A 15,081-nucleotide genomic window follows, 5' to 3' on the forward strand; every position below is an offset into this window, starting at 1 on the left:
ACCCGTCTGCATGCGTATCTCGCAACGGAACTTTCTTGTAAGTGTTTATCTGTCTTCCCTCTTATTGTTAAATTCGTCTTTTCTTCTTCTGTGCATCATCTGCAAAAATAGTGTTAGGTTAACAAACAAAGCCAAAGCTCCCCCATCAACTGCAGCAGCAGAAGTTGCAGCTGCTGCTGCTGCTGCAGCAGCAGGAGCTGTAGCGCATGACAAAAAGAAACAACATGTAGTGGGCATTGCGGCGTCACTACACTGTGGGGCACTCGACCTCTACAAATATTTGCTGTGCTCCTTAAGCTGCTGCTGCGTCTGCTGCTGCTACGCTGCAGCAAACGTTACACCTGCCTAGACAACAAATTGACATTTACAAAACAGCAGCAAGCCGCTGCCGTGCACTGAGGCACTGTGCATCTGCTGGTGCTGGTGCTGCTATGGCTGCAGCACCACCAGCAGCAGCAGCAGCAGGGAGGCTCTCTGTGCCTATTCCCACTGCGCTGGGTTCCCCCCATGTTGCTCGATGTCATGCTGCTTTTGCAGCAGCTGCTGCTGCACCAGCTTTTGCTCCTGCAGCTGCTGCTGCTGCAGTTGTTGCTGCTGCTGCAAATGGTACAGGTGCTCCTGTTCCGATATACGGCGCCCAGGAGGGCGGCTCTGCATTTGCTGCTGAAGGCCCTGTAGGATGCTGTCTTGCTCCTGCTGCTGCTGTTGTTGCTGTTGCAGCAGCTGCATCAGTTCGTCTTTTTCCCCGCCATCGAATATTTCGACGCCGCAATGCTGCTGCTGCTGCAGCCGTTGCTGGTGCTGCAGCTGCTGATGAAGCTGATCCTGATGTTGTTGGTGCTGCTGGTGCATTAACTGCTGTTGTTGCAGCAGCCGCTGCAGCAGCACTTGCTGTTGCACCGTCAGCCGCTGGTGCTGCGATGCAGGTGTGGATGAATACTGGTAGCCCCCACTGCTGCTTCTTCTGCTGCTGATGCTACTGCTGCTTTCGGTAGGTCCCCTGTCTAGTGTACACGGGTGCATGTCTGGTTCCACCTGTTTATCCAGTTGCGCCGTCTGGCTATCGCCTGTAGGAGGAAAGATAGGGACCACCTGCTGGTGCTGCTGGTGCTGCTGCTGCAGGTGCTGCTGCTGCTGCATCTGTTGCTGATCATCATGGGTATCCCCCTGCTGGTGTGGTATTGACTGGTTGCTCCTTGGGTAATATCCCTTATGAATGTCGGCATGGTGGGAGGGGCTGCATTGCTGCTCCTGCTGGTGCTGTACATGCGAGGCAAAATGCCTGTGATTCTGCTCCTGCTGGTGCTGCTGGAGATGCTGGTGGTGTTGATGACGATGGTGCTCCAGTCTCACTCCGTGGTGCTTGTGGTGCATCCGATAATAGGGATGGCCATCTTCGCTGTTGCTGCTGGTGTCGCTGCAGCACTTGCTGTTGCTTCTGCTGCTGTTGCTGCTGTTGTTATCCATTCGGCAGTTGTTGTCTCTGTTCATCTTGCTGCGGCGCGACGAGTGTTTGGTTGCTGTTCTATTGTTGTGCCTACAAGGAGGGGCCCTTGGAACCTCCCCCCAGGCGCGCTTTCCACTGGTGCTACTGCTGCTGCTGCTGCTGTTGCTGCTGCTTCTCGTAGCAGCAGTAGTAGTCGGGTCTTGGAGGTGGGTCTGCTTAAAGAGAGCTCTTGTAAAGAAATTAAGTTGATTAGTTGCAAATAAAACTCTTCCTGAATTGAATTCGTAAAGTTTCTCTAGCCAGAAGAAATACGCACCTCTCTCTTCATCGCTTATTGGTCGGGGTCCGCAAGCTGCATGCAGGGGCCCCCAAGCTGTAGGTGCAGCAGCACCACCACCAGCAGCAGCACCAGCAGCAGCAGCAGCAGCAGCAGCAGGGGGGCTGAATCGGTGCGATCCAGAGCCGCGCAACTGCGTCAGACAGGCAGGTAATTCCTGAAGAAGGAAAGGCTGTTGCTGCAGCAGATAATCGTGAAAGGCCTCGAGGCCCCTTAATAGAGCAACAGCAGATGGGGGGGCCCCCCAGTTTATGAGGGGCTCACGCTGTGCCCCCAAGCAACAGCTACGGCTTCTGTCCCTTGGGGATGATGAGCAGCACAGAGGGACGCAGCTAGAGCTAGAAGGAGTCCCTCCTGCTCCGATATCTGCAGGCAAACACACAAATAAAAGACAATAAAAATAAAATGCAACACAACAGAAAAACACGAAAATGAAGGAGTGCCAAACCCAAAGAGAAACAGCACTTCAACGAAACATTCAAGACGCAAAAAGCGCCAATGCACTCATGCACGCCGCACACCCTGCGTATTTGCATGCATATATGCATGCATGCATGCAGGCAAAAGTTCGCTCTCGTTCAGGGCTGCACGCATTAAAGGGTTCACATACATGGCTGCATGCATGGGTTAGCATGCATACATTCATTGATGCAAGGGTTAGTATGTACTTGTGTTTGGGGCTTTGGCACTTACGTTTAGCGGAGGCCGCCATAAGAGATCGTGTAAGTTTGCGTGAGGCTAAGACAGCCCATAGAGGGGACGTATCATCATGAGGTGCAGCAATGCGATAGGTAAGAAGAAAAGATAAAGCACTTTTTTCTAATTTACCATTTGCAGGCATGAAACGCTGCAGCATAGGGATAACAGGAGGGCGGCGCCCTTGAGGTGTGTGCACAGCTGGGGCTAGATGCACCCAAGCAGCAGCATCTGCTGCCTCCTCCTCTATTTGTCTGCGCCAAGAAGACGGAGCAGAGATACCTTCAATGCTGCTGCTCTCTCTTGCGCCTATCTCCACTTCGGCGTGTCGACACGCCTCAATTTCCTCTTCCTCATGCTGCTGCTGCTGGTGCCGCTGCTGTCGGGGCTGCTCCTGCTGCTCCTGCTGCTCCTGCTGTTGTTGCTGTTGTTGGAGGAGGAACGGGGGAGGAGTGTAGTCTTGCGATCCGTAAGCTGCCACATCGAGGCCAGAGAAGCAGCAAAGATCACCAAATGGGGTTGACACGGTGCATGCAAAGATACAGTCGCAGATATCATCTGCTGCAGCAGGAAGACAGAAGCAAAGAAGGAAAGGAGCTAGCAGCAGCGCCAGCAGCTCATCAAGCATGCAAAATACCCTTAATCGATATAAGCTGCTGCATAAATCCCTCATTGCTTGTCTATGCTGTGCAGACACTGAATGAAATGCCCCGTGCTGCACAGATTCCCCTCCAAATACCAATCGAGGAGGTGAGATGCTCCTGCTGCTGCTGCTGCTGCTGATACTGCTGCTCCTGCTGCTGCAGAAACTACCACTGATGCTCCTCCTCCTCCTGCTAGTGCTACGGCTGCTACGGAAACGTGAGGATCTACGCCCGTGATGATGCTGCTCCTGCTGGTGCCGACGGTTGCGATGCTCCCGCCGCCGCCGATGCCGCTGCCGCTGCCGCTGCCGCTGCTGCTGCTGCTGACTCTCCTGATGCTCACCGGAGTGATGATGATGGTGGCGACAATCATGGTAGCCATCCTGCTGCTGGTGCTGCTGGTGTTGCAGCTGTTGTTCGTTGAACATCGGTCGGTGCTGCCGTTTATGTGAGCGGTGGTGATGATGTTCCGTTGCTTCATTCAGCAACCCTCCTGCCCTGCCGCTGCTGCTGCTGCTGCTGCTGCTGTAGGATCTGGAGCGACCGGACTCAGCGTGGCTACAGCTATGATGACTGGGTGTTGCTGGTGCTTTCGGTGTTGCTGGTGCTGCTTCTGTTGGTGCTGTTGTTGTTGCTGCTGCTTCGTCTTCTGCATCACCCAATAGGGGGGATATGAAGGAAACTTTCCATGAGGCAGACATCCAAGAGGCAGGAAGAAAATGTGTATAAGAAACCAGACGCATGCACTGCTGATACAGCTGCAACGGCGAGTGCTGCTGCCTCAAGGGGCCTGCAGCAGACATGTCTACAGCGCAACAAACAGCAGCAGCCACAACAACAATGACACGGGCACCCTAAAGATTTGTTGAAGGCACATCGATGCGCCAGCAGCAAAAGTAAAAACAGGACCAACAGCAACAGTAGCAGCAACAGAAGAAGTAGAAGCAACAGCAACAGCAGCAGCAGCAGCAGCAGTAGCAGTAGGGTGTGAGGGGTTTACCAACGGCAACTGCTGAGCTTTCTTCATCGAAGAGTTGTCTGTCTGTGCCTCTGCTGCTGGCTGCTGTATGTGCAGCATCGAAAGCAGGGGAGTTTTGGCTGCTGCTGCTACTGCTGCTGAGTGCAGCATAGAGGATACCCAATGCGAAGGTAACACCTAAGAGACGGCGTCCTTCTGCCCTAGTAAGAACAAGAGGAAGATCTTCGCATATATACAGCAACAAACAAACAGCTAGTAGAGCCCCCGTAATAAACTTAAGAGTAAGAAGAAGACGACGGAAGCTAGGGCTACGGGGATGTAGCCGCAGGTAAGCATCTGCTGCTTGGCTAGCTGCAGCTAGCCGTCCAGCTAGCTGGTGCGGCAGCTCATTAAACTCCCTAAAACCCCAACAACTAAAACCTGTAAACTCCCTGCTGGATGTAAGAGAGAAATGACTCTGACGAATTGCTTCTGTATACTTAAGAAAGAAGAAAAATAAAGAAAACAGCAGCAATGGCAGCAGCAGCAGCAAATGCAAACAGCCAAATGCAGCAAATCGCAACGCCAAACTGTGACCGGCAGCAGAACGATGCCGAGAGCTGCGGAGACACCCCAAAAAGAACAGCAGCAAAAGGAGACAACAGCAATGATGCGTAAGCAGCACAACGACGAGCAGCAGCATAATATGCAGGTAGCAAAGATAACATGTGCTGGCAAACGGAGAACAATACAAACAAACAGGGAGGCAAACAAAAAGAAACAAGGAGAAAGACGAGGAAATAGAGAAGGGCAAAGGGATAGAGACACAAAGAGACAGAGACAGATAAAACCCAGTTCCTTTCTTGCCGTACCCTAGATGTATGGTTTAGTGGTTTAGGGTTTAGGGTTTAGTGTTTAGTGTAGTATTAGGGGAAGCGGAGTACGTAAGTGAGTCAATTACCCTGGGGGAGGAGGAGTGCAGAAGAGTTGTTTGTTAAGTTTTTGTTGTTTATTGAATAAATTAAAGAAGATGGCAGTTCTTATAGTCCATAGAAGAATTCTTGTATATAAGAGTTTGGGGTGTACGTACAGAGGCAGAGCTCTTCCTAGTACTTCTTTATTAGTAAGAGCGATGATATAATTGTCTCTCCTCATGATAACAGAGACTAAGTCTAAAACAGATAAGTTTTGTTTCACGAGACAGAAAGGGTGCTGCTGCTGAGCTCGCAGCAGCAGCGCAGCAACCTCTGGCCACCCCATTAGCTGCAGCGCCGTGTCGCAGTGTATGTACAGCCTAGATCGGAAATAAAGTCTAAGAGCAACAGCATCTTTACATTTATTAAAAACAGAGAAAAGAGAGAAAAGAACAACCCAACTTAAGGAGAGTACATACACAGTACATAAGGTCTGCCAAGGGCCCCAAGGTGAAAAAGGAGATACACGCAGCAGCGGCTCTGCTGCGCATGCATCTACAGATACACAAAATAAAATACCCCCCCAATTAACAAACATTAATAAGAACCAACTAAAATAAACAGTAAAACTTAATACTATTAAATGAGCAGCATAAGAAGATAACATAGCACATAAGCCTCCCTCTGCCCAGTACGTATACACCCCAACAACAAAACGATCCAAATCCGCTACAGCATCCCAACTTGCTGCACCTGCTGCTTCTTCTCCTGCCGGTGCTGCTCCTGCTGCTGTTGCCGTTGTTGCTGCACCCTCCTCGTGGTGATTTGATTCGTCTGTACCAGCAACTCTTGAATACTCTTTTGCACCTAATGGCTGCTGCAGTCTTTCTGCTCTACAACATACACCCGAACCCGTTCTCCTCCTATCCTCGGGTGTATCCTCACCTACCCCCCATCCCCCTGTGCTTTCTTGACCTCTTGCTACTGAAGAAGAAGATAACGGCCCCCCACGCATCAACAGGTTCTGTCTGCTGCTGCTGCTACTACTGTTGTTGGTGGTGGTGGTGCTGCTGCTGCTGGGGGAGGTGGAAGAGGCAAAGCCCCCTCCCCAACGACGAGAAGACAGCAGAGGGCGCAACAATGCCGGAGGAGAGCGAGGACCAAGAAACCTTAAAAAGGCACTCCTAAGACGCCTACTAACACCCCCTACAGCACGCCGGAAGGATGCAACAACGCCATCAGGCAACAGGAAACCCCCCTCTATATCCGTTGGGGTTTCAAAGAAGAAACCCTCCGAGTCATCAGAATGATCCATCTCCTCGCAAGCGCCGTCGCTGCTAACGTGACCGCTACAAGGTACACCCCAAGTGTCCCTAGGGGCCCCCACAATGGTAGGAGAAAGCGGGGGGCCCTCAGGGGGCCCCACTTGTAGACCCCGGGGACCCCTAAAACCAAGGCAACAACGGCCTTCTTCCTGCTGATGTCCTCCAGGAACAGAAAGCTCAATGCCACGAAGGCTACGGGGCCCAGGAGGGTCCACCATGCTGCTGCTGCAGCTGCTGCTGCTGCTGCAGCTGCTGCAGCTGCTGCAGGGTTGAGATGTGCCAGCGAAAAGAAGGAATGAAGAACGGCCACTTCAACAAACCGAAAAGAACAGATGGAAATTTGATTAATGAAGAAGGAAGGCTTTGTCTATTTTTAAGGACAAAGCACGCAGGTGTATGTATGTGCACAGCGCAGGTGCCCTGTCTGCTGCTGATGTTGCCGTTGCTGCCGCTTCTAGAGCTGTTGCAGCAAAGGCTTAAGGGCCTAAGGAAACTTCTTTGCAACCCTTTGCAGATCACCACAACAATAATTAAATAAGCATTAATGCTTCTTCAGGAAACACAAGCCACGCACCTGCTGCGGTGTACATCCAGACAGCCCTAACCACTGGACCTGTAGCAAACCCTCATACATACCGCACGCAACCCGAGTGTGACGAAGCTGCAGCGTTCCTGCCATCTTGCAGCTGATTTAATTAATTAAACAAACTCGTTTAATTCCCTTTACTACAGTTTTACTAGACGAATACAGATTTTTACACCCTGTAAGCACTCTGCCACTCTGTCGCATGGGGGCCCCTGCACAACACCCACCCTCAAGCGGCAACTTCCATTGGTGTTGCTGCTGCTGCTGCCGCCTCTAAGCAGCCCCAGCACCAGCAAAATCAACATTTGGCTCTCGCTGTTTTTTAGAGTTAAAAAGTACCAACTAAATTGAATGTCCGCAGAAGGAACGCTGGACTCTCATCTCCCCACTTACTTAACCCCCGTCAATATCCACTCATGCATGCACCACTGCAGCAGGGGGTTGGAGGTTTGTTTATTCACCCCCAAATAAAAGTACAATCAGTATGATTATTTACCTTTAGTATTGATGGTAATAATGCTTCAGTCAGCTAAATATCCGTACACTCGCTGCTTCCTGTAGAAGCACGACAACAGCAACCCTCCACCCCCGTACCTACGTCCCGTGTCAACGTCTGACGGAAGGGCATTCATGCATCTCTTTATAATCTGCAGGGTGTAAGGTGCGTATGTCAGGAACGTGTAAGAAGTAACTCCAGCTCAACTAGCTGATCCCTACAGCTAGGTCCCTACACATCCTACTGGTTCCCCATCGAAACAGAACGAGAAACGCTACTACTACCAGCAGCAGCAGCGGCAACCGCAGCAGCAAGACACAAACCAACGCCAGACAAACGCTCGAAAAACTGCAACCCAGAGGGCACCTCCATACGGTCAAGAAGTTGATGATGAGCCCCATCACTACTTCGGGGCCCCCGACATGCAATTCCGCATCCGGGTTTCCCTAAGGGCCCCTTACGGGACCCCCCTGGGGGCCCCTTGCGGGGCCCCACACAGCCCCAGCTCCCCAAACCTATCTGTAAGCTGCTAGATGCTGAACCCTAGACCTCCTCGCCGCTGCAGATGAATGCGCTGCGCGGGGGGGAACGTGACGCTTAAAGTATGCAATGCAACTGCAACTGTTGCTACGGCCATTGCTGCCGCTGCTGCTGCAGCACGAACAGCAGCAGAGGCACCGTCAGCCTGCCTGTTGTCTCCCTCTTGCCCCTCTATCACCCCGCACACTGCCAGCGCCACTCCCTTATGGAAGTACACCGCAGCAGCTAAATCAGGGCCACCGCATAGCAGCCGCAGCAGCTGCATCGGCAACAGCAACGAACGAAGACAGGGTGGCGAGCGGTAGCAATTCTGTTCAGAATCCAACCCCCCGCATAACCCTCAAGGCCTCCTGGGGGCCCCTGCGGCCCCTCCTGTGCCTTCAAAAACGAAAGCGCCTGCAGCAGGGGCTCCCACAGCAACCCGCTGCTGCTGCTCCCCATTTGCATGCCTCCCCCCCACTGTAATGCTGCCGCTGGCGGGCCAGACGCGGCCGTCGCTGCTGCCGCAAAGCAAAGGAGCGGGAGGTGCGCTGCCTGTGCGATGGAGCTCTGAACCGAATCCCCTTGGGGCCCCATTACCTGGGATCATGCCCGAGTGGGGGCCTCCTGGGGCCCCCCCTCTCAGGCGATCTGTGTTGGTGTCGGCTGCGGCTGCAGGAATTCCCAGCAGCGCTTGCGAGTGCTGTTGTTGCTGCTGCTGCTGCCGCATTCCCATCACCCCACTTCCTACACGGCCAATAGACCCCCAAGGTCCCTGCTGCTGCTGCTGCTGCTGCTGCTGCTGCTGCTGCTGCTGCTGCTGCTGCTGTTGCTGTTGCTGTTGCGGATGCGCTCCCAAGCGCCCGCCGGGCCCCGCACTGACGTAACGGCCCATCGAGCCAGGACCCCCCAGCATGATTTCGCCGTTGTTGCCGTCTTGTTGTTTCAGGTCGCTAGTATGTACGGGCCCACCTAGGTCTACGGAAAAGGCCTTGGTGAGAGCCCCGGGAGGGCCCCTGTGTCGCTTATGGGCCGTTGCACCAAGGCCGTAGATAACACCTGAGAACTTGGCTTCATCGATCTTTCCATCAAAATAAGATTCCACAAGATTAAAAAAAGTGCAGCAAGTGACAAGACTGTCGCTGCCGGCCTGGTGTTGGGGTCCGATACGTTTGACGTTCAGCTGTTCGCTCACTTTCTGCAAGCTGCTCCCTTGGCTTAGGTTGAAGTTCGGGAGATCTCTTAAAAGGAATTTGATGTCATAGAGAGAAGGACAGAAGTCCTGAACGAGCTCGAAAAAGGCATTTTCCGATTCCGGCAGCGACTCGCAAGTCAGCAGTTTCACAAGATACCCAAAGTCGTAGCAGCCGTGAAATGAGATCCATTTGACGTCTTCGTTCATAACTAATCCACTATTCATAACCAATTCGCCGAAATCATGCACATCAATTCCCTTCTTGTGTTGCTCGTCAAAGTCGATGCCGCTCTGTTTCAGAAAGTCAATGCTGTTCTGCGCGTACATGTCGTGTTTCAAGTCGAAACGAAAGTTGAACTGCCACGTACACGTGCCCTCCGCCAACCGCCCACGGCTATCCGCAAATGTTAAACCCAATTGAATTACTTTTAACAAATCCACATTGTACTTCACAATCCGGTAGTTGTAGTCCAAAGCATTTAACATTGACGTCGGACGACACACAATCCCTGGAAACTCCGTATCCTGCGAGCACATTCCACCGTTTCCGCAAATACAGCTCAAACCCTACACCGTACAAAAGAATCAAAAACGCCAAAACCCTGTGCCCCACATCGCTGTTCACCAACGCCACTCAACCGGTAACTAGTCGAAAGTACAAGAGCTGAATGGGCGAAAACAGCAGCAATTAAAGCTAGACACCGCAGCTCACCAGCGCGATGTATGGATAGCGTTCCACAACATCCATAATGCGGTCGACTTCCTCTTCTGCAGCAGCGCACACCAAAGCCTCAACGCCCCATGTTGTATTTGCATGCAAAGCAGCCGCGGAAGGCTCCCAAGACAACGTTGCATGCAAACTGGGCCGCGATGATTGACACAAACTCGCAGACTTGTTCACGTCGTATACAAGTTGTGCGTACACGCCACACACAGATGCAAAGCCTGGCGCTGGCGCCTACTGCGGCGTGAAGAAGTCTGCCAGAAACAGGGTACAGCCTCAAGCTAGCTCAGAAAAGACTCACCGAGATTGTGCGCCCAGACCTCAATTATTTGGCCGCGGAGACCGTCGCCGTAGCCATTCATGAGGACAAGAAGGTATTAGCGGGCTGCTGCAGATCGACAGAAAGGACACACACAGGTGCTCTCGAGTTATGCATGTTCATGCCGCCTGTGGTCATATGATGTAAAATGATGCCTGATCTGACGCAATGCTGGTATGAACGATACAACAACAAAGAAGGGAAAAAGCAGCAGCAAGCGAACCTGAAGCTTGCTATGCTGAACTGTCTGCAGCCAGCAATATGCATGCACGCAGATTAGCGTGAGTTTATGCAACAGTTAAGATAAAAAAGGTAAAATGGGTAATCAGCAACGACTGGATGTGACGCTACTGGAAGCCGCTGAAAAAGCCCTCTCACCTCCACTAGAGAGCAGACCAGACTTAAGGGGACGCCTTGAGGGTTTTCAGCCACCCCACTCGGGCAGCGGGTTCTTGCAGCTCGTAGGAGAGCTGCTGAAAGAGTATGTTTTGAGATGCGAAGGCTGCGGCTGCTGCTGCTGCCGCCGCTGCTGCAGCTGCTTGTTAGTGCTCTTGGAGCCGTCAACAACCGGAGGGGGCGAAAAACGAGACATGTACACCCACACAAATGCATCCGGCATACGGACACCGCGAGGGCTCTGCTTCGTTCTCCTCTGCAAATTTTTCTTGGCTTGCCTTTCAATGTAGTGCAACACCCAACTCACAGCTGCAGTACTCTCCGATGCATTTCCCTCTTCAAGCGCCGCGTCCAAGCCCTGAACTGCAACCCATACAGAACACCATACAACAACACAAAAAAATACGTCCATGTACAGCTCCCTGCTCCCTGGGTGTATGCACGGCAGTCCATTTGGTATTATCGTGTACTGCCCTTGAGTCCCTGAAAGGGAATACACGAGGATACTAAATGACGTGATGCCCCCGGTGCCGATAAAGCCCTCGAAAATCGGAATCCGACTGTAGAAACTCTAGGTTCGATAATAAAAGTAAAACCTACAACTGCACCGGCAGAAGCAACGGGTGAGGTCCGCAGTTTCCAAATCGCAACAAGTGGAAGCCTCTGGCCGCCTCCTCACACGAGAGCCGCCCGGGGAGGCCCCATCAGTGCATGCAGTTGAGTGGCGCATGCAAGGACAAGAGAAAAATACGAAGAAGGGTGCTGCAATAACCCCCCTTGCCATGCAGACCACATGCGTACGCTAGCCACGAACCAAGAGGCTGTGTCCTCTGCTGCCCAAAACCTGATCCAGAGCAGGTCAACGGAGATGAAGCATTTCAAATCAATACTGACCTGTTCACTTTACTTGAAAAGAAAGAGAAGTGGCGCAGCTCGAAAACGAAACGGGCGTAGCACCGCACAGGTTGTGCGGCCTCGGAGGGCACTGGCGCGCTGATCTTGGGGTAAAAAGAGAGAAAATGAGGGCTCCTGGAGCCTCCGTAGTTTTAAAAATGTGTGAGAACGCCAACTTGTTGCAGCAGAAGCGGTGCTAGCAGGTCTAGTGGCAGGATGTTGCAGGTACACCCGACGCTGCTGGCGGCGATGTTCGTGAACAGCACATGCAGGGTGGAGAATTAGATGAGGCTGTGGCCGCCTACAGCTATAAAGAGGTCCACGAAAACAAGCAATTAGAAAAGCTATTTACAGCATTCATAAAGACATATTTCCCGTCCCGCCGACGCACAGACGCTGCAGCCAGACCCTCGGCAAACTTCGCCGCCCCTCCACAGCCGCTGAGAAGCAGCCGGTATGTTAGTAGCCCAGAAGGCCGCTGTTTTCCCTTTTTTTCTAGTTTACACAACATAAATTTACTGTCTGTTTTCTATACTGTTCTTCTCAGGGCTGTATAACCAAGCCGAGCCTGCCTTTCCCCTTCCACAATAAGCCATTCAGGTGTGCTCCTGACTGCTGCGACGCGTTCAGGTTGTGAGGGCATGCAGCATTGATAGAGCAGCTGATTATTTTATCGCGTTTTTCCAGTACATCAAATGCTTTTGTGAAATTCGCAGGCGTAAATTGCCGAAAGGCATCTTTGTCGCACCATATATTGATTTCAGCGTCCTACTGCAAGCTGTTGTAGTCTCACCAGGTGCTCTGAGCTTGTGGTTGACAAACGACAATTAATGTAAACATGCCAAAATGTTTAATAACAATTCCATTATCCGAATTGTATCGTTCGCTTTTCGAGTCAGATGAATTACTTCTAGCCGAAGTGGAAATGTGTAGTCTGGCACAGAGGGCGTGTGGCCTCGTCTATGCGATGTTGTTAAGACTGCCTGAAGTGGGCACGCCGGCAATAACCTGGCGCTATTAGACAAGCGGTACGCAGGTAGAAGGTTTCAACAACTGTCGACAGTGTTTATGCATGCAGTCGAGAAGGCCTGTTCGTGCCTGTTTGTGGGGCTGTCACGCACCTGCAGTTTCAGCAGAGCTCGTTACACCTGAAGGCTGGCCGCCCCTCTCCCGTAGCTTCAAATGCGAGAGCCTCTAAGCTCAGGACTCTTGTAGGCTTGGAAGGGAGGTCAGTCGCATTTAAAGAATTCTGATCTTAGATATTTCGGCTCCACTGCGCCCCACCTTCCTCTTGGTTTCTATCTACTTCGAATCTGCTTGGACCCGCACTGCCGAGAAAAAGAGACCTTAATTATTTGTATACGAACGAATACGCTTGTGTTTCATGAACCATTGCTTCTCACAGGTGCTGTGGGTGTTCGTGCACATTCCGGCTTAGCACAAGCACTGCCAAGATGATCGATTTCTCACTGCTTTAAGACCAAGAATCGCGATTGGCCTGTCGCTGCAGTTTACCAGGTGCCTTCACGGAAAGCAAATAATGCATATACACTTCTGGATCCTGCAGAAGGTCATGCAGCCCGTCGATTTGGGGAATCGGGAACTTTTGCTTCACCATGTTGTTGTTGAGAGGCTTGAAGTCTACAAACATGCCCCACTTTCGCTCTTTCCCCTCGCCCAAACTCGCCCAACACTGGATTGTGTCCAAAGGCACTAGCTGCAAGGTCTACTTTCCCTTTTTCTAGCAGTTCTTTTGCTTGACGCTGGATTTACCCCTCAAGATATGGGGGTCAGGCTTGTTGGAACGCAGCGTGTGGCTGTTACGAAAATTTCGTTGGGGTGAGTTCAGAATTCAACGAGTGCCCGGCTAGATGGTAACTGATTCGTACACCTGATAATTCTCTCTTCAATTGCACCCGATTCTGTTAACAAACCCGCGGTCTTCGCAAGATCCTCACAACGGAGTGCATTCAATAATCCTCCGGCAGCGGCCCTACACTGCATAGGAACTTCTTCGCTGCTGTCTTTCTGAGACGCTGCTTCCACGCGTCTCGCCATAGGTGATTCAAACCCCGTTGAAAGTGCAGAGAGGCGCACTCTCTCCTCTACTCCCGTGCATACCAATGCGGTTGTCAGCCTTATACATTTCCACCATATACTGTGTCACCAACGTGAAGCCTAGCCATACATTTGGATTATGTCGTGGTGAATTGGTCTAACGTGAAAGCAGCCCTCTCATGGTTATATTATTAACTTTTGACTTAATTTCACGCTGTAAACCCATAGTTTTGCGAACTCGCATGAACTGTCTACCATTTCCGAAGCATATGCGCAAAGATAGCGCTAGTGAACGGACTGGAATATTGCTGACAATATTTGTTCACGTGGGTAAGGAGTCCGTCCTGGCCTTAAGGATAGGCCCAGATCAAGAAAGGAGAAATTCACCGTGCCATTGGCGGTGGCACTGAGCTAGCTGAAGAAGCATAGTCGGATGCACATCATAAATAAAAAATGTTTTTGGCCGGAGAACGCTTGCAAGCAAATGCAGAAGCTGGTCATGTCTACGATGCAGAGCGTTTCTCAACAAAATGTTGTATGCAACAAATATTCAAGCTGGCTTGCTCATGGCTCAGTGAGGACTCACTGCTACGAAGAGGGCAAGGAATCGGTTGGTTTATCATATGTCCTGGTTCGTCAACATACTGCTCCAGTGTATCTTTTACCTCTTAGTATCATGAAGCATGCATCCAGCAAAGGTACATCTAACATCTCCTCCGTGTAGTGAAGTTGATGCAACTTTGCAGGGAGATTCGAGGAAATTTCAGTAGTTCCCGCTGTGTTGCAAGATACGTCTGATGTGGTATCATGCACGTCTTCGTGGGTGGACATTGTGCCGAATCAGCTTTGCACGGCTCTCTATATGTTAGTGCATGCACCAATACTGGCTTGGGCATCCTTGCCTGCTAGGTTCGTCTTAGCTAGGGTTATAGCCATGTAAACTATTACTCGTACAACAATATGCATTCTCGCCTCACCACCCCGAAGCCTTCGAGCCGATGTACCCAGTATGATAGCAGACTGGAGAGGAGGTCATCACGAAATTACATCTCAAGTCTACTGACTCTATGCCGGGTACCCAAGGTCTTTGTTTTCGCTAAGATATACTCTAATTCCAGCGCTAAACTCAATTGCCGCGATTGCAACCAACACAGCGCACCAATTCTGGCTCAATGTCTGTAATACTTGTAGTGCGTGAATGCCTTCCGCTGGTTTCCGTTGATGCTATGTTGAGATATTCGTTATTCTATACGGTGGACTTCATAGCTTGACAGTTGCGTCATTGGCTTCGTCCGATCATCGCCTGGCTACAACGTAAAGCTTAATTGGAAAGCAGGAACGAGGAGAAGAATAAGAACCCAAGTTTGCGAAGTCGTAGGTAAAACGCACTTAGGGGCAAATCTCTGAAGCAGGGAATAAGACTGAATTACTGGTCCGGAGTAGGCGTTGCTCGTGATATTATCACGACATGCAGATTTGAGCTAGCACGCCGCCTTAAAACAACGAACACAAATTGTGCCGCAACGCTTTCCTCTTAACAAAGATGTGCCTCGTCTCGACTCTTGGTTCATCA

The 15,081-nt window shown here is 51.3% G+C and overlaps 4 protein-coding genes across 4 annotated transcripts; 1 reads left to right on the top strand and 3 right to left on the bottom strand.

Moving 5' to 3' along the window:
- Positions 1 to 480: 480 nt before the first annotated feature.
- On the bottom strand, positions 481 to 3,497 carry EMWEY_00009580 (autophagy protein APG9, putative; the record flags this gene model as incomplete). The annotated part of the gene is made up of 3 exons (XM_013482456.1): positions 481 to 2,150; positions 2,478 to 2,954; positions 3,176 to 3,497. 3 exons carry the CDS (start codon positions 3,495 to 3,497, stop codon positions 481 to 483), a joined length of 2,469 nt encoding a protein of 822 aa, XP_013337910.1.
- A 4,786-nt stretch (positions 3,498 to 8,283) lies between these two features.
- On the bottom strand, positions 8,284 to 10,203 carry EMWEY_00009590 (CCR4-NOT transcription complex subunit, putative; the record flags this gene model as incomplete). The annotated part of the gene is made up of 3 exons (XM_013482457.1): positions 8,284 to 9,642; positions 9,830 to 9,885; positions 10,143 to 10,203. The coding sequence occupies 3 exons, from the start codon at positions 10,201 to 10,203 to the stop codon at positions 8,284 to 8,286; spliced, it is 1,476 nt and encodes a 491-aa protein (XP_013337911.1).
- A 381-nt stretch (positions 10,204 to 10,584) lies between these two features.
- EMWEY_00009600 (hypothetical protein) lies at positions 10,585 to 11,286 on the bottom strand (the record flags this gene model as incomplete). Its single annotated transcript, XM_013482458.1, has 2 exons — positions 10,585 to 10,919; positions 11,157 to 11,286. 2 exons carry the CDS (start codon positions 11,284 to 11,286, stop codon positions 10,585 to 10,587), a joined length of 465 nt encoding a protein of 154 aa, XP_013337912.1.
- Positions 11,287 to 11,666: 380 nt separating this feature from the next.
- On the top strand, positions 11,667 to 12,281 carry EMWEY_00009610 (hypothetical protein; the record flags this gene model as incomplete). The annotated part of the gene is made up of 3 exons (XM_013482459.1): positions 11,667 to 11,723; positions 11,998 to 12,050; positions 12,167 to 12,281. 3 exons carry the CDS (start codon positions 11,667 to 11,669, stop codon positions 12,279 to 12,281), a joined length of 225 nt encoding a protein of 74 aa, XP_013337913.1.
- Between the last annotated feature and the right edge of the window lie 2,800 nt (positions 12,282 to 15,081).

This window comes from Eimeria maxima, genomic scaffold, assembly GCF_000499605.1.
Source record: "Eimeria maxima Weybridge genomic scaffold, Emw_scaff63, whole genome shotgun sequence".
Taxonomy (NCBI): Eukaryota; Apicomplexa; class Conoidasida; order Eucoccidiorida; family Eimeriidae; genus Eimeria; species Eimeria maxima.